This window comes from Ambystoma mexicanum, chromosome 13 (genome assembly GCF_040938575.1).
Source record: "Ambystoma mexicanum isolate Mex_15411 chromosome 13, UKY_AmexF1_1, whole genome shotgun sequence".
NCBI classification, from domain to species: domain Eukaryota; kingdom Metazoa; phylum Chordata; class Amphibia; order Caudata; family Ambystomatidae; genus Ambystoma; species Ambystoma mexicanum.
The window spans coordinates 389800478-389822126 of NC_090938.1; the positions used below are offsets into that span (position 1 = coordinate 389800478).

Genomic DNA, 21649 nt, shown 5'->3' on the forward strand with positions numbered 1-21649 from the left:
AAGAAGGCTATTTTGGAGCCGTTGTATGTTATAGAGCCTTTTGTTCTGGCCATTTAAAGCACTGCATCCCGGTCTCTATAATTCAAGATCTTGGCGCTCACTGTATGTGGTTGTGCACCAGGGATCGGGTTGCCAGATGGTATCCGGTGAGCACGCTCGACAGAGAAGAATTTTGACAATGTCTTTGGAGCAAATAAATCAGCTAGCCATTGCTCTAGGAAGAGTTCCATGCTTGGACCTTCTGTTTATTCAAGCAGGCCAAGGATACGAATATTGTTCCTTCTCGATCGTCCCTCTCCCTCTTCACCGCGCTCCTCCAGTGATTTCATGCGTTCCAATACATTGCTCATTTGATGGCCCATACCCCGTATCTCGTCCTCAGCCATGGATATTCGCGTCTCAGCCTCCCCCGTACGGGATGATAGTTTCTGAATGTCACAACGCAGAAGGGACACTTCTGTGCTGATGCTGTCCATTTTCACTTCCTTGGAAGTATGCGAGCTAGAGATGGCATTCATCACATCCCTAAGAGATATGCTGTCTTCAGAGTCCTGTGGGCCACCAGGTTTATTTTGTTCCGCCGGGGGGGCAGGGCAGACGTCATGAACTGTTCCATTGTACTCTATGTGGCAGCTTTCTTGGCCTTTTCTTTGCCCATTTCAGATTTAATGCTCTGATCCCTTATGTATCACTGATATTTGATTGTTCATGGAAAGGAACGCAGTACTCAGTGTGATCTCGCTGCCGTGACGTGCCTGTGAACTGGGGGCAGCACCGTAGCCCGGTCACGCCATATATCTGTGCAACAGTGTTATCTCATGACTCTGGTGGTTAGCTACATGTTCAGCGTATATTTGCTGCCTGTGTGTGGATTATTGAATATTTGGGTCTTCTTCTCCTCACCGGTTGTATCACACGAGCACACTGCTCAATCCACACGCACAGGCCGCAGGCATGTGTTCGCGGGTGCCGCTTTAGCACCAAATACACACAATGGTTGGCCGGTGTCTGTGCTCCAAGTGGTAGTATTTAGGGTCTATATTCTGTCCTTTTTCCCCTCTGTTTTCTCCTCCTCGGGTCTCGCTGGGCAGTCCGTGGGGATCAGCTCTGTAGCAGGGTGGTGGCTATTTCTGCCCCAGGCTCCCCTTGCTACCACAAATTTCCACTTTTGCGTAACATGCAGGGTACAGCTCTCTTCCACATTTTGGCACTAGTATAAGCCTGCTCCCACCGTCTGGTCTCAAATGGGGGGAGCATGCGGTGGCTACACCGGGCCTTGGGGCAAATATGAGTAGGGAGCTGAAGCTGAGGGAAGTGAGCTGTCCGCTTCAATGGAGCGCTCTATGCCACGCGCATCCTCAAGCGCACAACACAGCCACATGGCCACACAGGGGTGGAAGCTTATAGCACCATACCTCGGTGGACTGGGTGATCGCCCCTTTGTCCAGGAGGGCTCACCTCTTGCATCTGGGTCGTCCGCATTTCAGGACCAGCACTCCGCAGCACCCTGTGCATGCTGTAACTTCGTGAGCGGGAGTTTGCGCCAGGTATGGCCAGCCGGGATCACTCCTAAGAGGCAGCGCACATGCAGCACACCCTTGGTCTCTTCAGAGTTGCACGGGGCAGTTTGGGTCCGTCGCCCCGCTGTCTTCGTGTGCGTGTGGTTTCTGTTGGGTGTTGTATGGGCATCCCAATCCGCTCTAGTTGCTACATTTCTTGCACATATGCTACGTGCACAGACAGTGCATGGGAGCTTCCACTTCCCGCAGACAATGCCATGCCTCGGATCCAGGCGTGGTGGGACCTCCCTCCTCACTGGGGCCCTGTCACGGCACTGGAAGTCGCTCCAGCTGTTGATGTGGACCGGGGGAAGGCCGCAGCACACGGGTCTCTCCTCTTCGCTCAATCGCAGGGTCAGCCCTGCCAGATGGTGGTAGCCGGTCTGGGGACAGCGGGGTCTCGGATCTCCCCAGCAGCACCTGATCGATGGGTTGTTCCAACAGGAGGGAATCACGTCACCTCCGCCAATGGGCCTCGCGTCTCCTACCGCCTACCCCACCCAGCGGCCATCTTGCTGAGGTCTCGGCAACAGGCGCTGTCAGTTTTGGCCGGCAAAATCGTTGGCTCCGTGTTCCGATTCCACCCCACACTGCTACCGGGCGACACCCCAGTTCTCCGCCACTGGAAATAGTCTTTTTCTGTTGTACTGGTACAAACTTTTCAGGATTTCTGCAGGATTCGGCTGGCGGCCACTGAGCACCGAGGAATCACGTCCTCATTGTGTGCTAGTTGGCCATGCCCCCATCAAAGATTTTGTTAGGTAAAAGAACTTTTCTGTCAGAAAAAAACATCTTCAATTCTTCCGAGATCCCTCCATGATAACTGGAAAATGGAATTCAGGTGGCGGTTATCAGGTAAGATGCTACGGGTGCTCAGTGGCTGGCAGCATCACAACTCCCTGTTATAGTTCTTCAGTGTATGATTCTTTTCAAAAAGACCAGTTTTAGATTTTAGATTTGTATTTCTATTAATTATTTGTTCTACTACTCTTTTATTGGGGTTTTTGCATTTACAAAAGAAATAACACAGCAAATGCACTGTTGTTTGGCAAGGTTACCGTCACCCAAATAAGAGGGATGGAGTGTTGCAGAAAGCGTTCAACTTTCAGAGATTAGCCTAAATATATGAATAGTGATGGTGATCCCATATTTTGTATTTGAATGTTGGCTTTGTGTAGTGCTAATCAAGCAATGGAAAATGAAGCACTGTACAAGGGAGGCGATGATGGGTAATCAAAGCTGGTAAGGGTAGGGAACAATTGGAGACGAGAGAACATTTCTTTCAACACCATCGGTGCATGTGTGTACAAATTCAATGCCCAAGGAGAGCTTCTGATGAAGTCCCCTGCCTGATGCTCAATTTGGATGGTGGGTTTGCCAAGGGGGGCAGATGCCATTGTCATATCACCAGCTGTCTGATGCTGAACCAGGGTTGGCATTGGGAGGATGCCCTAGCTAACCCCATCGTGCCCTTTGTGTACAGAGGAGGCTCACCACTTGAGAATGCTAAGACACACAGTCCCTTTAAGAGAACCTCATGGGAAATGCTACAATGCTGGGCTTTAGAGACAGAGATCTTTGAAGCAAGGATCTCCGGGTGCAGACTTGTTACCTTACAACTTGAGCAAGAGAGAGTTACAAGTCCAGCGCAGTTGGTCTCTCCCCCATATGTGCATTCTGAAAAATCTTAAATCAGTGACAGATTTAGACTGCGGGATAGCAAGGGTCAAAGTAAAGTATAGTAACTTGTACTTAAAGAATATGGCATGTGGTGTGATCTGTGTTCACTTTGAGACAATCCCCCCCCCCCTCAGTGTATTTCCCAACTCCTACCTTTAGGTGGGCCTGGGCCACTTTAAGGTGCTTGAGGGATTCCGCAGCTGCTCGGTTTGCTTGACTGAGCTGGATCTCCATCTCATTCAGGTCACCTTCCATCTTCTTCTTGATGCGGAGGGCCTCGTTGCGGCTTCGGGTCTCAGCCTCCAGAGAAGCCTGAAGGGAGTCAGTGAGACGAAGGTGGTTTCTCTTGGCCTGATCCATCTCTTCGTCCTTCTCAGCCAACTTCCGCTCAAAGTCCGACTTCACCTGATTAAACTCCAGTTGGGCTCGCAGGATCTTGCCTTCTTCATGCTCAAGAGATGCCTGAAAAAAGAGAGAGAGAGAGACGGTTCCTTTGTCAAGAATCTAAGGTTTGGTCCTCAGATGGTGCTATCTGGAGGCTCACTGGAACTGTACAATCAACAAGAGTCATTGCTTGTTACAGACCAATGCATGTTATTACATGTTAGTACATCAGAGCTGATAGTTTCACAAGTGATCTTTGGATTACTACATTGATCAGATGTTCCAGGGCTGTCCATTGTGAGCTCCCACCGAGAAAACTAAGAGCATATGAGGCCAAGCAATGTAAGCTGCTTTAATGTTACAGCTTGCAATAATGTGTTTTGTTGATTATTACCTATGCCCTGACCATAAATCATGAATCCTATCACTGCACTGCTCCAGGACCTGTTTGCTATGAGCATCTGCACTGTTCTTCTGCTGGCATTCGTCCCTGCTCCTGACATCTGTAGTAAGGTAACCCCTTATAACTGCCACCTGAGAGTTTCTGTTGTGCTGGTACATCATGGATTCATGTGCTAAACCTGCAGATAACGGTTTCTGAGTTATTGTGCATGCTGGGCACTCATTGCCTACCGCTTGTGCCAGTTCTGCAATGACTGCTTTTGCCTAGTTTCACACTTGTGCTAGGTTTCTGAGGCCCGGTGTCAGCTCTGAAGGTTAGAATCCATGCATTTCTTCCCCTCTCTGCTCCCTATTACTCTATCACTCTTTGCATTTTGAAAAGCTTGTTTTGCTTGTTACTAATCTCAGCACCAAGGTCCTTGTCTGTGATGACTCTCTGGGGCTGATGTTCCTGAAATGAGTAATTTGATGGCAGACAGCCGTTACGTTTACACTGTAACATAAGCAGCTCCCCACTGCCAAATTTTCATCATTTGCACAGTGGGGTGCAAAATTAAAGTGCAAAAGGTGGCGTACAATCGTGTACGCCGCCTTTTGCGCTTCACATTTGCGCCGTGCATTGCAAAGTGAGTAATCACTGCCTGGCATGATGTCCTGCTCTTTTCTCTGTTGTCATTTTGTGTCTATTTCCCTATTATGCGGTATTGCAAAATGGAATTTAGGTTAATTTACTTGAACTATCTCTTCTGTATCCAGCACATAGCAGTCTGTGCCTGTTGTTCTCTGCCAATTCTGCTCAGCTTTGTTTCATGTGTATGTCTCTTGAGGGTTCTTGTTTTGTGGCACTAGGGGATAACCTATGCATTTGGTATTTTCTCAGAGAATTGGTAGTCCTGAGACAGTTTTCCAGGTTTTAGCTTGGGAACATCCGGACATCACTCTGGCCTTTGTAGGTTGCCACAATGAGAGATCTTGACTGCCCAAGGAGCACTCACATCTGTGTTCTTTGTGATGATGTTCCAATGAAAAAGGATTTGCTATGGTAATGGATACAGTTTCAATTGCCACATGGAACCGACGTTCACTATCTGGCGATACTGGCATTTGTTTGGTAAGAGGAAGCTTGATGGTTGCTTCAGGATGAGGATTACTTTCCTTATAAATACAGTATTGTTACAAATAATACTATTAGTATGGTGCATCACAAAAATGGAAATATCTCTTCTTAAAAATGTGATGCAATTATCTTGAGGAAATCTCTTCCAATTGACTTGCAGATGTTGTAACCTTCGGCAAATCATCTGATTATAGGTTGTGGAAGGGCCGGCACTAGGATCACAGGCTAATGTCCAACCCATTAAAGGGCTTATGAGGGTTCTTTTAAGCAAAGATAGATCACCAGGTAGCATCCCAAAATGCTAAGCTCCCCCTTGTTTTCTTCACAACCCTGTTTAGACTGAGATGCTTCAACTGCAAATGGCATAAGAGGATCTATAAGTCACTGTTAGGAAAGATTCTTTTTTGCGGCTTTCCCTCCATTGACATCAATGGAACCCCCAATGTTTTGCTGTTTGATTACAGTCCTGACCTTTGAAGGTAAGTAAAGCTTGTTTGCTTTAGTTTCTTGCTTGGCTCATCTTTTTGGGGGCACTGGTCAGTCCCTAAGCCTACCAGTGCAGGGGGACCTGGTCTCCTTTTTTAATGAAATTCCTTATTGGCCGAAAGCTGTGCACATCTCCTTAAAGTGAAGTTTGGCAGCGGTACATTGTATCTCTTTTTCTTTTACTCTTAGTAAGATGTTTGTTACTACCACAATTTGTTCAAGATGGGCTGGTGGCAGCAATTATTTTTCTAGCGTGTTTTTTATTTTTCATGCGCACAGTTTTGCATTTTGCCATATAATGCCTTTTTCATTGCCATATATTCAAAATGGCTGAGCCATACGATTTTCACCCAGTCCTTTGGCCATCTTGTCCTCTGGCCTTAGCTTTCCTGGACAAGAGGCAATGTGTCGATCTGGCCAGATGTGGGGGCTGGAACTGTCTGGTCCCAACCCACACTCCGATCAGTCTGTTGCAGGGCACTTGTGGGGAAAGGGGTTGTCCAGGATTAGACAGCCCTTGCCAGTTTGAAAAGTGCAGATCGTTCTCATTGGAGGGATGGTGGCGACCCTGACTCAAAACTAGGATAAAAGGAGGACTCATTGTCTTCAGATTGTCATTGGAGGCAAGACTACTGTTAATAGTTACAATCAGCTGAATACCCATGTATGGCCGCTGAAGACTACCAGCATTGCCCCCAGTCAAGTCCTGGTGAAGACCAGCCTCTCTGGACTGATCTCTTGAAGACCCTTGTCAGTGCTTCAACCCTTGGGTCGGTGGGGCCAACCAGTCCACACCTCGGAATGCTAATCCAGACCACTGGAGCTTTCAGAAGTGTTCCTGTGCTTTTCTGTTGCCTGACCAGCTCTGTCCATGGCATCTGCTATGCACCGCTCGCTGTTCCAAGTCCCACCTTGAAACTCTACAGGTCTCCAACTTATGGCCCAAGAACAATTCTCCTGCAGAGGCTGCTCCCCAACATGATGACGGGCTTCAAGGAGCAGTTTGTTTGTGCTAGCTCTGTGATTCTTCTGCCACCGCCTGGGTGTGGTGATCTTCACTGCTGCCCACTTTCATCATGGTCTGGGGAGGGTCTCCTGTCATCATGGGACTCATGGTCGCCTGCATCTCGCGGGATGCCTGCACCCTCCAACTGTCCAGCAACAAGAACCATCTCAACAGAGTTAGGAACCACCGCTTAGCCAGACTCAATCCTAAAAACAACCTCTGTACAGCAACCCCTGCACCCCCTGCAACAGAGTGAACAATAGTACTAAGTGGGCCCAGAGAATGCAGGAACCAAATGGATGGCTTCTAGTGGAATCAGAGGAAGGGGTAAGTGTTTCCACATGCCTACTGCCATTGGGTTGAACGGGTGCAAAGTCATGACCCTTTCTCTTCTTTACCTGGTCGTGATCAGTGGAGTTTTGGCTAAGGATCCCCAGGATTTCCCCTAGATTGGTGGGATTAGGGTGGACCCCAAATGTTTGGTACTTACCTTTGTTTCCACATCCTTGGACCATTTGTCCTTTCCTGTTGGCTTTGCCAAAACATTTTTCTCCACTTCTAAAGACCCACGACTCGCTACTAAAGTTTCTTCTTGGTACCTTTGAGTCCTAGGGGCCCTAGACCTACTCACCTTAGCAGGGAAGGGCCTTTGAAGTGTTAGGGGCCTTATTTTATAAGGCAGGGTGATAGAGTTTCTATTGCTATTTCAATACGTATCTCTAATTTCAACTGTTTCTAGTTTACATACCCGTTTTACTTGCTTTACTGCACACAGTTTGCTTGTGTTTACGAATTGAATCATCTTTAAGTATCTTAAAAATTAAGTGAGGTATTCTCTGCTGAGAATACCCATTGAGAATGTATATGTGTGTGTGGTAGTAGGTTGGAAGTAATGCGTACCTCTTACTGTTATTGCTTAGTGTGCTTTCAGGCCTAATAAATGATGCATTGAGTTATTTGAGTGCTCTGTGTGTGTCTCATTGTACCATTACACCCCCACACAATTCCTGAAGTCAAAGCCTTACTGCTCTACAACCTACCTTGATTAAGTTGGTCCTGATCTAAGTCTCTTTTCCCTGTTCACTATCAAAGAGAGGCCTCTCAGAGCCCTCCCTCAGGTCTGGTTATTCAAGTCCATCTTAACAGTCGCTTATGCTAGGAGATAGAGAAGGAAGGCTTCCTATCAGTAGAAGCCCAGATCCCTGTGGGAGGTGTCTCTTGGGAGCCAGGTATTGAGCATAGAGAACAGGAGAACACACCTCAGCTTCTTCCAGAGCAGACTGCAGCTCTGACTTCTCCTGTTCCAGCTGCTTCCTCAGCTTCTCCAGCTCATGCAGACTCTTTCCATTTCCTCCCAATTGTTCCGTCAAGTCGGAAATCTCCTCTGTTGACAAAGTGAATGGGATTGTGATTAAATAATAACATTCTTTTGAGATTGTGGCACAGACCACACACCATGCACAGTGACCAAGAACCGGTTGCTACCCACCTACCTTTGACATGCCCTATCATATGCACCCGGTTTGTAGAACAATGAGCTGCAGTGCTGGTGGTGGACCTACCCTCTATAAACTTGACATTTTGTATTTGGTTGTTTTACAATTTGTATGTTAAATCACCATTGAGCAGCCTTTACATGTCCAATCTATGGCATCATATGGTGTTAGCGGGTGTTTAGCTTCTGGATATGCTGACTTCTGTACTCCTTGAAAAGTCACAGATCCTTCACCGCATGCAGTTGTGGCTGCTGTGCAAGTAGATATGCAGTACTTCAAACCTTGAACTAACTCCACCCCCTTCCCCTCATGGTGTTAAGTGATAGTGGGCCTCATTACGACCCTGGCGTTAGGGGGTTAACGGGGCCAGCAGAGCTTCCGGCCCGTTAACCCCCTACCGGCTCATTACGAGGTCTGCCCGCGGGACCCGCTTAGGACGCCTGGTAAAACCAGGCATCCTTAGCGGGTCTCGCGAGCAGACCAGGATGCTAACAACGGGCCCGTCATTAACGGACCCGTTGTTAGCATCCTCCCCATTCCCATTGAGCCCTAGGGGGCCTCAAATGGGAATGGGGATGTACTGGGTCCGGGTTCCTTGAATGGGGAAATACCGGGCCCCCCAAGGTCGGATTGGCCCGGTATTTCCCCATTCAGGGAACCCGGGCCCAGTACCCGGAATGGAGGTAGCCATGCCACAAAAAGCAGCATGGTTACCTCCAGGGTCGTAATGAGGCCCAGTGTGTTGCAGGTGGAACAGTCCTTCCTAACAATCTTTTAGGGTTTAGACAATTGGGTTTTAGACCTCTCCATAGAACGGAGACTGCCCTTATTGATCTAAAAATTCAAATAGAGCTACTAAAAGACAACAGGCAATGTGCTCTACTCCTCCTTCTGAACCTCTCAGCTGCGTTTGACTTGGTGGATCACAACATCCTCTTTGAAAACCTATCATCTGCGGCTAACTTCTCCCAAGATGCTGCAAACTGGATGAAATCCTTCCTCAGTAATAGATTGATGAGAGTTTTCTCCCAATCAGATGCTGCAGACCCAATCCCCATTACATGCAGAGTACCACAAGACCCGTGCGTCTCTCCGACCATGTATAATGTACTCGCCAAGCCACTTTTTGACAAACTAGACCATCTGGGTGTCATCTACACTAATTATGCAGATGACATCCAGATACTTATCCCCCTATCGGGAAACTATGATTCAGACCTTGCCCTACTCAATAAAATGTATCTCATCATCCAGCCATGGATGACTATCCATAGCCTCTGCCTGAAGGATGAGAAAACAGAAATCTTGATTCTAGGCGCTTCCAAGCGCTCTATAAATAAATAAATCAATCAATCTTACACTTGTAAGCTTATACACACATACAAACCATACCTCTCAACTAATAATTGCATTATTCTCGCCAGGGCACTAATCCTGTCCAAACCTGATTACTGCAACGCACTATGTGCAGGAGCAAATAAGTCTACCACAAATAAACTTCAGATTCTTCAGAATAATGGGCTGAGAGCTGCTCTAAATATCCCAAGGAGAAATCATATCTCAGAAACGAGAAGGAATCTGAAATGGCTGTCCATCAACGATAGGATCAACTTCAAATTAGTCTCTATCACCCACAAGTGTCTCAACAAGACTGCACATCAATATCTAAGCGAGAAAGTCACAAGAAAAACCTCATCCCGACTGACTAGGTCCACCATCTCCTTCCTGATCAATGTTCCACGGCTTAACTTGAAAAGAGCAGGAAGAATCAGCTTCCCTGTCCAAGTAGCCTTAGCCTGGAACGCCCTCCCTATTCGCCTACGTACCGACCAGCCCTTGCAGTGTTTCAGGTCCAACACTAAAAAATGGCTCTCCGTAAAAGACACTCCTTCCTGCTATATTTAGAACATTAGGGACTATCCCCTACTACTATGCTGTGATGCACTTATCTTCTGACCACTGACATCTCCTTTACACAGATGTATCTGTTACTCTCTTGTTAGACATGCTATGTACCTATCCTACAGTGTTATCTCACCTCCCAATGTATCAATCTGTGTTGTCTGAATGTACTGTTGTTATTCTATGCTGTCTTGTAACGCGCTCACATACCTGAGGGTGTGGCGCGCTTTATAAATAATAAACAAACGAACAAAATATTGATGTGCCACATGTCTTGCAATACACAGTTCCTCAGTGTGGTACTATCTACTGCCGCTTAACATGGTTCTAGGTGATTCTGTGCTGCTGAACATATAGTGGTCCTGCAGATCTTATATGTACCCCAACACCGGCACCTCGTGTTATTAGGGCGCTGTGTTTTTTGAGGACCTACACAACCTACATATGCAACCCCCTCTTGCATCAGGGGGTGCAGTGCTGCTTGGGGTGCTGTCCACCAATCCCTGGGAATGTCCAATCTCCTGAACCTAATGGTACTTGGGGGTGTTGCACTGTTGAAGTTATCCTTTATTCTTTGTACATTCCCTATCCTGCACCCCATGATGATTTTAGAGAGTGTTGTGAACTGGGATTTACTAGTGTGAATACATACACACACCGACATAGAGATGCATTACTCACCTTGCAGGTTCTTGTTCTCTCTCTTGAAGGTCTCCAAATGTTCCAGAGACTCCTCATAGGCATTCTTTAGCTTGAAGAGTTCAGTGCTCAAAGACCGGCTCTCCTTTTGTGATGATTCCAACTCCATCTGTGACTCTTCGAACTTCTGCTTCCATTCAGCAAGGATCTAGATTTAGGGCATAGGGCATAAGTACAGAGTGTATCATCAGAAATACTATCTCCTAGAGTAGATAGCTGCCGCTTCACCCTTCCATCTGTTTGTCTCTGCCATACTCCTGATCAACTAAGGCCTGTCACCTTTTTCATTCTGTCTATCCATTCTATCAGATGTCATGCTTTGGCATCTATGTCATCTCCCTCTTTCACCCAGCCCTCTTCTCTAGTGCATTAAGACATCCGATAGCCCTCTTAGCTCTGCGGTTCGCACACCTTGTCAAAGTTTTTCTGCTTCTTGTCTAGGGCAGCAGCGGCAGCGTTGGACCTCTCCACATCCACCATGAGGTCTTCAATTTCGCTCTGCAGCCGGTGCTTGGTCTTCTCCAGTGAGGAGCACTTGGCATTCACAGCCTCCACTGCCTCCTCAGCTTCCTGAAGCCTTTGGGCCAACTTTTTCCTGTAAATGATCCAGGAGAGCAGAATTATAGCCGTCTATCTGGAAATACTGTATACTAGCAGTACAGCCGTACCAACATTTTCAGGATTATCGTTGCCTTTCTATAATGAGGCAACTCTGCTTCTACCTTCACTTACATGGATGCACTACTACTACCACTACAACTATTACCTTCCTTCTGTAGTGTAGTGCCATTGTGCCTATTGGGCAGCCCAATCACTGTTTTCATACGACATCCCAGTGCTGCCACAGCCTTTCTACAACAGGAGAGGGCTATGCACTCCTTCTGTAGATCCACATCCCGCTGCCTTTCTTCTACGTGTCAACCCTTTCACTGCCTTCCTTCCAAGGGCAGCATTATCACTGCCTTTTCACAATGGAGCATCATGGACTTGAGCATGTGCATCATTCCATATGTTACGTATGAGGCAGCACAACCGCCACTTTCCTACTAAGAGGCATCAGCACTCCCACCTTCCTTCTATACGGCAATGCTATTCCTGCTTGACTGACTTTCCTGCTTCCCCACCAAAACAATACCACCAATTTCCAACATAGGTACAGTTCCACAACTGTATTCCTACTCTACTGCCTTCCTATAATGGGTCTATGTTGCCACCACCTTCTTACAGTGGGCAGCATGACCATTGCCTCCCTACCGTGGGGCACCACCAACTAGATGCTCTACCCCTGCATTCCTAGCACAGGTGCTGCTACCAATGGGACAGTGCAAGTACCTCATTCATCATAAGAGGCATCAGTACCACCACTTTCCTACAATGGGCAGCAACACCACATTGCCTTCGTAATACAAAATGCTCTCTCCCACGACTTCCCACTTAAGGGCAGTCCCGTGCCACCAAAATACTGCAAGGCAGCACTGCAAAGAACCTCATATTTGCAAGTGCTACTCATCGTCTTCCTGTAAGTGCTACTATCACCCCCTACTACAGCTCAGATCAAACCTACCACCACCTTCTTCTGACAATGCAATATTACCACTGCCATTCTCCATTCTGCTTCGGGATTTCTGGTGTCATGATTATATCACAATTTCCAGACTTACAATTCCACATTAGTGAGAGCGAAGGTTTTGGCCCAATCTTTAATTTTTATTAGAAAACTGTGATTTCTGCAACTGATAATCTATTGAAGTCTCTAGATTCTATGGCTATTACGAAGTCCAGAAGTGACACCTCTTGAACATACTCATTGGGGATAGTCATCCCTGAGACTCCACTGAAGTCTATGGACTCATACTCAAAAACATCTCATGAGTGGCACTCTTTAAAGCCTATGGAACACAATGAATTGGCATAAATGAGGCTCCACTCGAGTTTAATTGGCATTTGAGGTATGTAGTACCCGTAGTACCCGTAGTGAGTTCTTTGTCCCAGCTCTGTATCATCAAGCCTCTGCACCCCAAAAAGCTTTCATTACATGTTCGCCGTCACAACTTAACACATGGCAGCGTTATGCCTATTTCTCTCAATATTTTGCTGTGGCGTTATCTTCCAACCAACAAGCTTTATGCTCGTCTTATACTACATGTTTAAACATAATCCAAGCAAAAAGCTTATTTGTTAAAAGAATATCAATTGTCAGAGGATAGACTGGCAAACACCATAGATCCAGGACACGGCCAGAATCAGGGAATACCCTCCAAAGAGGGTAGAAATCAGAGAACGCACTCAGAAGATGGACAATATTGAAGAAAACACTCATATACTGCACTCAGGAGTGGAGTAATATCAGAGAGTATGCCCAAGATTGGTAATAAAAGTGAGAGCACTGATCAAACTACAGGTTGCACAGAATACACTAATGAGATGGGGGGAGTCTATGAATACATTTAAAAGATACATGGTGTAGGGAGTACACTAAAGAGGCATTTGGGGAAAGGATTAAGGGAACATGGATAGCCTGGTAGAAAGATCTGTGAAACAAGGGCAGGCCTTAGCAAAGCATTGAGGAAACAGGGCAGTCCAGGTTGAAAGTACTGAAGAGACTGACAGCCCTTGGTGGAAAATACTATGGAGAAATACTATTCACAAATCAATTTAACGCACAGAGAGGGAAATACATTTCATGCACAGAGAGGGAACCGCAGTGGGTAATTTGCACTGCAGGTTCACCCACTCCAAGTAAGGAATCTGTCTGCCACTATGTGGCATCAGTATTACGATACCTGTAGAAAGGTAGGATTCCAACAGACTTTACAAGCTTTTTTTGCACCTCCTAAAGAGCTGGCAGAGACCTTCAAAAACAATTCTAGTATCAATTGTAATAACGACGACCATGTTTTTCATGGTGGCTGCTATTACTGATCATCGAACATTAAGAATTTTGATCATCGAACATTACAAGTTCGAGCACTATGTTTCTGTATCACTTTCTTGGTGAGGTGGTTTGTTCATTCCCAAACAAATTCACTCCTCCAACCTTGTCAAAGCATATGCCCCTTTTGTCAAGACGATGCACTCACTTGGCGTCCTCTAGCTCTTCGGTTCTCTGGATGGCATCTGTCTCATACTTAGTCCTCCACTGTGCCACCTCAGAGTTGGCCTTGGACAGCACCCTTTGCAACTCTGCCTTGGCCTCCTGCTCTTCCTCGTACTGCTCCCGCAGCAGATCACAGTCGTGCCGGGCAGATTGAAGGGCATGGGCCAGGGCGTTCTTGGCCTAGCAGGAAGGAGATATAAGAACATACCTATGAAATACAAAACAGTTAACAAAAAACACCTCAGCAATAAACAATAATAAAATGTAGTATGTGAGTAATTCCAGTCATTCAAAGGTGTTGGTTTTAGGAAGGTTTCACTGTTCCTTATCGTCAGGGGGAGGGAGACTGACCCAGAATGAGTCAACAGTGGGTCCGATAAGCCTTCTCTGGCTCGCCCAGTGGTAAAGGTGGAGAAGCAGTTAAGGGTAATAAGATGGAAGTGAGTGAATACAATGCAGGGTTATGCGTATACAACATTCAATGAGATGTTGTCCACTCAAAGGAAGCTGATAAGAAAAGGTAAGCATATTTCGATCAGCTTACAGGTAGGGAATATTTAATAGGAAGAGTCCTGTTGGGTTCAGAGGATGTGACCCTTTCAGTTAGGCCCGAAGCCAATGTCCAATATTCAAAGGATTATTCAGGAACTGAATCTGGGAGTCTGTGCCACAGGGGTATCTAGTAATTCAAAGCTGCTCAATCTGAGGTCAGCTTCTTTTAGAAATCAAAGGGAGTAGCAGACTAACTTTTAACTAACTGTGCAGGATATGGTCCTGATGATGCGGTACGCCTCACAGTTAACTATAGGCCCAATGATATGAATAGGGCTCAATCCCACAGGTATGTATTAGCAATAGGCAACTGCTAGCTTTCAAACTTTGTAAGTGTGAAGAGTCAAAGTTCACCGGTGGCAGCTTTGGTCTCTGCTCCTCCCCTACAGCTCCAGTAGTGACAACGAGATGTTGCCAGCAAGCACGTCAGTGACTAGCCTACTGAGGAAGATGCTAAACTAGGGAATGACACACTCTTGTGGCTGGGGATTGGTGCAGCTGTGATGGGCAGACACAGGCTTTTTCCAAAAGTCAGACTTCAGGTAAGAAGATGGACTCCTTGAAGACCCAAGGGATCGGTAAAGTCCTTGATAGTTCTTGGTTTTGTAGTGATTGGTGGTGTTGAGGGCTTTTCAGTGTTCCTACTTTCTTCGTGGAAAATCAATACAGCGATCAATAGCAAGGCTTCTCCGGGATCAGGATTCCTTTGGGGCTTTCAACTCGCAGACATCAGTTGGACTTGGCCCTAGATTGGTCCTGCCAAGCTGCACCAGCAGGACTTTCTCTTGATCGACTTAGATTTTGGATTCTTTAAGCGCAATAGGACTTGTTCCATTGTTAGACAAATGAATTGGAGCAGACTCCCAGATTAAGAAGGGATATTGGGAGCTGAAAGCATACACAGCTTCCAATCAGGAGGGTGCATCAATTCAATCATTTTGGGCCCACCTAATAATTGGTGGTCTTCACATTCAGAAATTCTTAGGCTACGTCCTGGCAAAATCGTCAAGATGTGGATTCCACTCAGGAATCTCAAACACCATTGAATCATCCAGCCACATCTGGCCTTGGCTTCTCACTGCCCAGCCCCCTAAGGCAGGCAGAGGCCTTGTCAATATATGGCTTTTGTAGTTACCTTTTGCACAAAGGTAACGTGTTTTAGCCGTGAAACTCACATTGGATTTCTAACACACCTCCTGGAGCCTCCTATCACCAACTAAAATGTGATACAACTAACTGTACAAGAGGACTCACCAAAGAAGAGGTGTACCATGACCCTGTGAGGCAGATAGTCTTGCATGGGGCACATTACAGGGTCACATACAGAATGCGGTCACAAATTTAGATTTATCCAGGAAAAATGGATCAACAAATCAGCCCGAAAAAAATGAAGTAGTACAGGGCTTCTGGCCAGACTCACAATCTCGGGCTCTCATCCTTATATTCTGCATATAAGGAAATTGCTCAATATTTCTTATTTTGTGTGGTTTTATTGAGAGGATAAAATAAATACAAATTCACTATAACACTGTATATGGTATATAAACAGCCACCCTTGAACAGGGCGCAATCACAAGCATAAATACCATTTATAATTATTACCCCTATATATATTGCCTCCATCTTGGACAGTGACACCCCCATACAAGGGAGACACAAGAGGGAAGGGAGCACTAAAGACTACATATGGGAGAAAAGACACACCACAGCTAACCACAATTTGATTAAAGGCTTTGGCACAGCAATTAATAAAGAGTGATTGTATATGGTCACATTGTTCTCCCGTCTCCCTCTGCTGGTACGATGCTTTCTCCCTCAGCAAAGTGTAAGCAGATCTTGTATCCAGTTCTCAACAGTCAGCCTGAATCCAGTTTCCAACCTTTCATGATCTGTTCCTTGGTTACCAGAAATGCTATATCAATCTATTTTCCACTAGAGAATCAGACAAGTGGGCTATGCAGGGAAAGTCCCAGGACACAGAGGGTGGTAGATTGTGTAATTGGTAAGGACTTTGATCGGCCTGGACACTGACTGAAGGTATCACATGTGCTTGTGACAGTTTTTGTCATCTCTAATCAGAGCGTCACTTCTTAGCGTCAAAGCCCTACTTTAAGCGGTAGGCCTTAGGTTCTACAAGCTTCAGGGAATTTGGCCCAACTGCTGACAACATTTTGGCCAGAATGTATACTGTCCTCTTTTGTTTCCATCTGCCTCTAATAATATGGTGCAATTTATTGACATCCATTGCAATAATGTTGGCCAATGATTACCTTGGCCTCCTCCCACATGCTTTTGACAACATAACCAAATGGTTTGACAATCTCTGGGCAATAGGTCTACATCACTTGCTTTCAGCTCCTTTTCACACATGGCTCAGAGAACTTGACCCAACTGTTGGCAAATGCTTACTTTCGTCTCTTCCTCCAGCTGCCTTTTCAGGTCTTCCAGCTGCTGAGTGTAGGTCTGCTTGCCACGTGTCATCTGAGAGACCAGGGCTTCCTTCTCATCCATGCGTCGAGATAACTCGCCATTCTCTGCCTGTAGCTTGGCCTTCTGAGTGGTGATGTCATTGAGGGACCTCTGGGTCTCGTCGAGCTTTGACTTGTTCTCATTCGTCTGATCTTCCAGGGAGCGACACATTTTCTCCAAGTTTACCTTTACGGGAAAGGAAGAGAGATAGTACACATGAAAAAGGGAGTCACATTATTACAATTTTCTAATGGAAGAACAGTTGAGTAGGCAATAAACCAGGCACCAAATATTCACTGGCAGGATATAGATCTGCGTGCATGAAGGATTCCTTAATTGGTGTTTTTAATTATTTAAATATTTAAATATTGTAACTGACTAATGTATGAATGGCTTGTTCTTTATTTGGAAGTTTTTTAATGTAACAAAATTATTATATCAACACACAGGGGAGCAGGAAAACAACTTTTTAATGCTCTCAAAAACACTGACTAGAACTGTATATATCACAAGACACCCAAGAGGAGCTTTAGCCTTTATTTTATAATTGTTCTTTTAATACTTGAGGATGGTTTCTAAGCGCAAGACAGGGATTCAAACCTGTGTTGCTATGCATTCTCTTACTTCCAAGACAAACGCGTTGCCCCTGAGCTATCCTTCCAGCCTCACTTACTGCTCCACTTATATAAACATGGGGTTTAAAGCGTAACAGAGTTTGCATACTGTTTATTCAATACAAAATTAAGTATAACCCAATGTAAACATTATTTTAAACCACCAGAGTCTAAAGCCATAAAAATACAATTGATGTATCAACAAAGTGCTCAAGGCGTTAGTACATGAACAGTGTCATCCAATTCATACATCTGCATGAATGCAAATGTTCCAAGCCTAGCAAGATCTCTAAATTGGACAAACCACGGTCAGCTTCCTAGAAATGATGGCCAAAACAGTTGTGTTTATTCTACATATGTTATTATTCAGATTTGATTTGATTTTTGTATTTATAACGCGCATGACCACTGGAACCAAGCAAACAAATTGCATCTGGGCACCGGTGATGTAATAAAACAGGAACAAAGAGATAGATTTATCATAGACAGTTATTCAAAAAGTTATTCAAAAAGAAAGGTCTTCAGCTTTTTTCGAACATCACTTAGTGTCTCAATTTTCTGAAGTTCATGTGGCAAGGAATTTTCCAGGCATAAGGTCCTGCACAGGAAAATGTCTATCGCCCCAGGAAACAGACCTAGACGATGGAACCACTAGCAGACATTGCCCTGAGGACCGTAGGCAGTGGTCTGGAGGGTAAGCAATGATTGTTGAGGAAATATATAGGGGAAGTTCCTCGTGGACACTTAAAGATCAGACAGAGAGCCTTCAAGAGAACATTTTGCTGTACCAGCAACCAGTGAAGATTTCACCAAAACAGAGAGATAGGTGAGCGTCTAGGTAGCAATAAATCAGTCTAACAGCTGCATTTTGAGCGACCTGCAGGCGCTGGATTTGGCCTTTTGGGATTCCCGCTAGCAGGGTGTTGCAGTAATCTAATCCAGAGTTTACCAATGCGCCAACAATCAAAGGGCGATCTTTTGCTGAGACAAGAGGCATTATTGGTCGAGCAGAACCCTGAGGGAGGGATACGATTTTGTTCTGCTCCCGCACCATTCCAGTTGATGGATAAGCAAGATATATGCATAAGAACCACAACTGTTTTGGGCATAATTTACAGGAAGCCCACCATGGTCTGTGCAGTTCGGAGATATTGTTAGTCTTGGAACATTTGTATTTCATAAATCAATTTTATTTTTATGGCTTTAATGCATGCTCGATGAAAATAATGTTTATAATGCATTATAATTAGTTTTGTATTGAATAAACATACAAGCTTTGTTACCGTCTAGACCCCATGTTTATGTAGGTTTTACAGTAAATGGAGGCTAATGCTCCTCATAGGTGTGTTGTGATATACAAAATGATTATGAAATAAGCTTGGCTTTGTAAGACACAGAAGGGCCTCACAAATTGGTCTTCAAAAGTTGATAGTATTGAGATTGTAAGGAGCGGCTGTCATCTGGGGTCATTGATAGAACAGACGGTAATTGTGTGTCAGTACTAGGACCGGCTGCGGTCTGGGTCAGGGATCTAACAGCCTATAGAAACAGGCCACTTAGATGGCAGGTTGTAGTGTAGGATCTAGCCAAGGGTTACAGATCAGACAGTCATCTACGCTCAATCCTTGCTTCAATGAGAGCTGAGTTCTAGTATATACTCCTGAAGGCACGCCCCTGCACGCTCACACCAGATAAAATATAACCCGCTAGGGAAAAAGGCCCAAGACACCACTTGCAAGGATAACAAGTTTTTATTCCTACCCAAAAGGAAGTGCATCAACAAAGAACTCTGCTGCCGCCAAACGTTTTTCCAAAAGCTACACGAGCAGACCCTTATGAAGGTACAAGTCGCCATCGGTGACATCATTACATACAGTGAAAACCCGGGTGGCTGGTTGGTAGGGCGCTATAAATAGGCAGCCCACTCTATAGGCGATGATAGGCCATTGGTTCCAGCCTTGTTGTCCGTCACCATCCACGAGGGTGCTGCAGGGCTCGCTATCCGCAGTGAAACAGGGCCTAATAAGCAATTAGTTACTTTGAAAACAATGCTACTCTATCACTGTAATGGTGCACCTGGCAGACACAGATATGGGCACAGGGGGAGAGCCGAGGTCATACTAACTCACATATTTCACTCCTTCCCAGAGGCGCCAGCAACGTCCCAAGGTCTTCCACCCTCGTTTTGGGCTATAATTTCATCTCTCCCTGGCAAAACGCAGCACAAATCACGTGACCCAAATGTGAAGGCAAGATAGCCTTGCTTTCTGATCTTTTTGATCGATTGGGGGTCTTACAACTTTGTGGTTGGTGGTCTGGGCCTGGCTGGCACCGTGGTATTTAGGGGTCTTGGGATTAAAGCATAGGAGGGCTGTAGCTATGACACAGGGGGGGTTTGGGGCTGAGGGGCCATGCCATCCGCATTGTGGGATGCTAACTGCCAAGAGGCGCTCTGCCCCCTTCTTGTGGCCTGGTAGAGCACATTCTTCTTGGGATGCGAAGGCCTGCAGCCTCTGAGACAATTAAAGGCTTGTAACTCCCTGAAGCTCACTCGTGGTGTGGGTTATGTCTGTGCCAATAATGCAAGCTTAATACTAACACGTTTGGTGCTTTCGCAGCGCTTGGTCTACGTTCCAAAAAGACCGCCAGTAACTAAGATGGCGGTTACACTTGCCTCTACTATGTAGCTCCTAACGCATGCACTGCGCAGTTGTGCACTCTCATGCGTGCACCCCCCCCCCTGCTCTCTTGAAGTGCGGTCTATTGTTTGTTTCTCATTCGCAAAGATATGAATATGGACAGGGCACGACTGTTCAAAAAGGAGCAATAACTTATTTTCCTTACTAAATGTGAATAAAGTGGGCTAAAACTAAAACATTGAATGACGTAAGATAAAATAAGAGATATTATATCTATATGGTTCGATGCTTTGGATGGAAGGCTCCCACATAATGAATGGAAACTACATAGCCCATATGTGGCTAGGGCGAATAGCTTAACCATGCCAAGATGGCTGACCCACGCGACAGATTTTGGGCCGGGCATAGTGGGGCCCCCACGTGCCCACGTTGCTAGAGTATTGACAGGTAACAATGTCAGCGCAGATGCTCTGTGCACACGGATGAGCCCAGCTACGTGACAGCATTAGAGCCGGTAAGCTAGCAACCTTCTGTCGAAGACGTGAGGGGGAGACATGCTGTAGAAGCCACAGAGGCAGCTGTACCGACCCATGCGCTAATCCCTTTCCGTTGTTTTCGGCAAAAGGCATGCTGCACCGTTCGGTACTCGTCATTGCAAGAAGAACCAATGGGATGCTCTAAGTCATGAGAGTGTTACTAGAACAGATGAGTACGCGCCTACAGTGCAACCCTGCACTGGCGACTTGTGCATTGTATAATTGGACGTTAATCGGGTAACAAAAGCTGAAAATAGTGTTCGGCTTATATTTGCAGATGGGCACTCAAGAACGAAAGTAGTTAACCTGCAAGACACATGAAGTGTGTACATCTTTTGAACAAGTAAGAGGCAGCACCGTTTAGATAGGAGGTGTAATGAGCCCGAAGACAGATATTAATGCTGAAATGTGTTTACAGGTGCAGTAAAAGCATGCAATGAGGAGAGTTGAACTGTAGGAATACAAGGCAAGTAAATGAGAAGGAAAGTGGACTCATCATTTTTGAGGTCACAAATTAGCCAGTGGTAACCTATGTTTTGTATATTTTGTTCACCGATATTCACAGGCGGCGACAAGCAAGTTGCTGTGCGCCCGGCCAGAGTGCACGGCCGACTGAAAGCCTTGGAAAACAAGAGGATTAGAGAACCTAATTAGACTAGCTTGGTGTTGAGTAGTTTTGCATAAGGGTAATAAGGACCAGGTATATGTATGGGCAAATGAGCACCTAATAACAGTGCTTGGAGTAGCCATTAGATTGTATGGCAGCATATAAACTAATTGACTTGCCACATAAGTGAGGGAAACGATTTGTAAATCTGCACCCCAGCTACTAAATGAACAGAAAAGTATTTAGTTGCTTTACAGCACCTGAAGCTCTAGATATTTATTAGAATACGTGATAGAACGAAAAATGTTGGGCACATGATGGTTATGTAGACCTAGCAGAGGGTCTAAGTAACAATTGCAAGTTTTGCACAGGTGTTGTTGGTAGTTTACATTGTACTCAGTCCC

At 45.7% G+C, this 21649-nt stretch overlaps 1 protein-coding gene across 1 annotated transcript in view; it reads right to left on the bottom strand.

The window, feature by feature from the left end:
• The window catches only part of LOC138521256 (myosin-6), a 149569-nt gene that overhangs the window by 23017 nt on the left and 104903 nt on the right, over positions 1-21649 (bottom strand). The window contains exons 27-32 of the mRNA XM_069633953.1: positions 16790-17035; positions 13812-14008; positions 11143-11326; positions 10714-10879; positions 7894-8018; positions 3393-3701 (exon numbers count right to left, since the gene is read on the bottom strand). Of these exons, the coding sequence (XP_069490054.1) occupies positions 3393-3701; positions 7894-8018; positions 10714-10879; positions 11143-11326; positions 13812-14008; positions 16790-17035 (1227 nt within the window). The remainder of the gene's footprint in view (positions 1-3392; positions 3702-7893; positions 8019-10713; positions 10880-11142; positions 11327-13811; positions 14009-16789; positions 17036-21649) is intronic.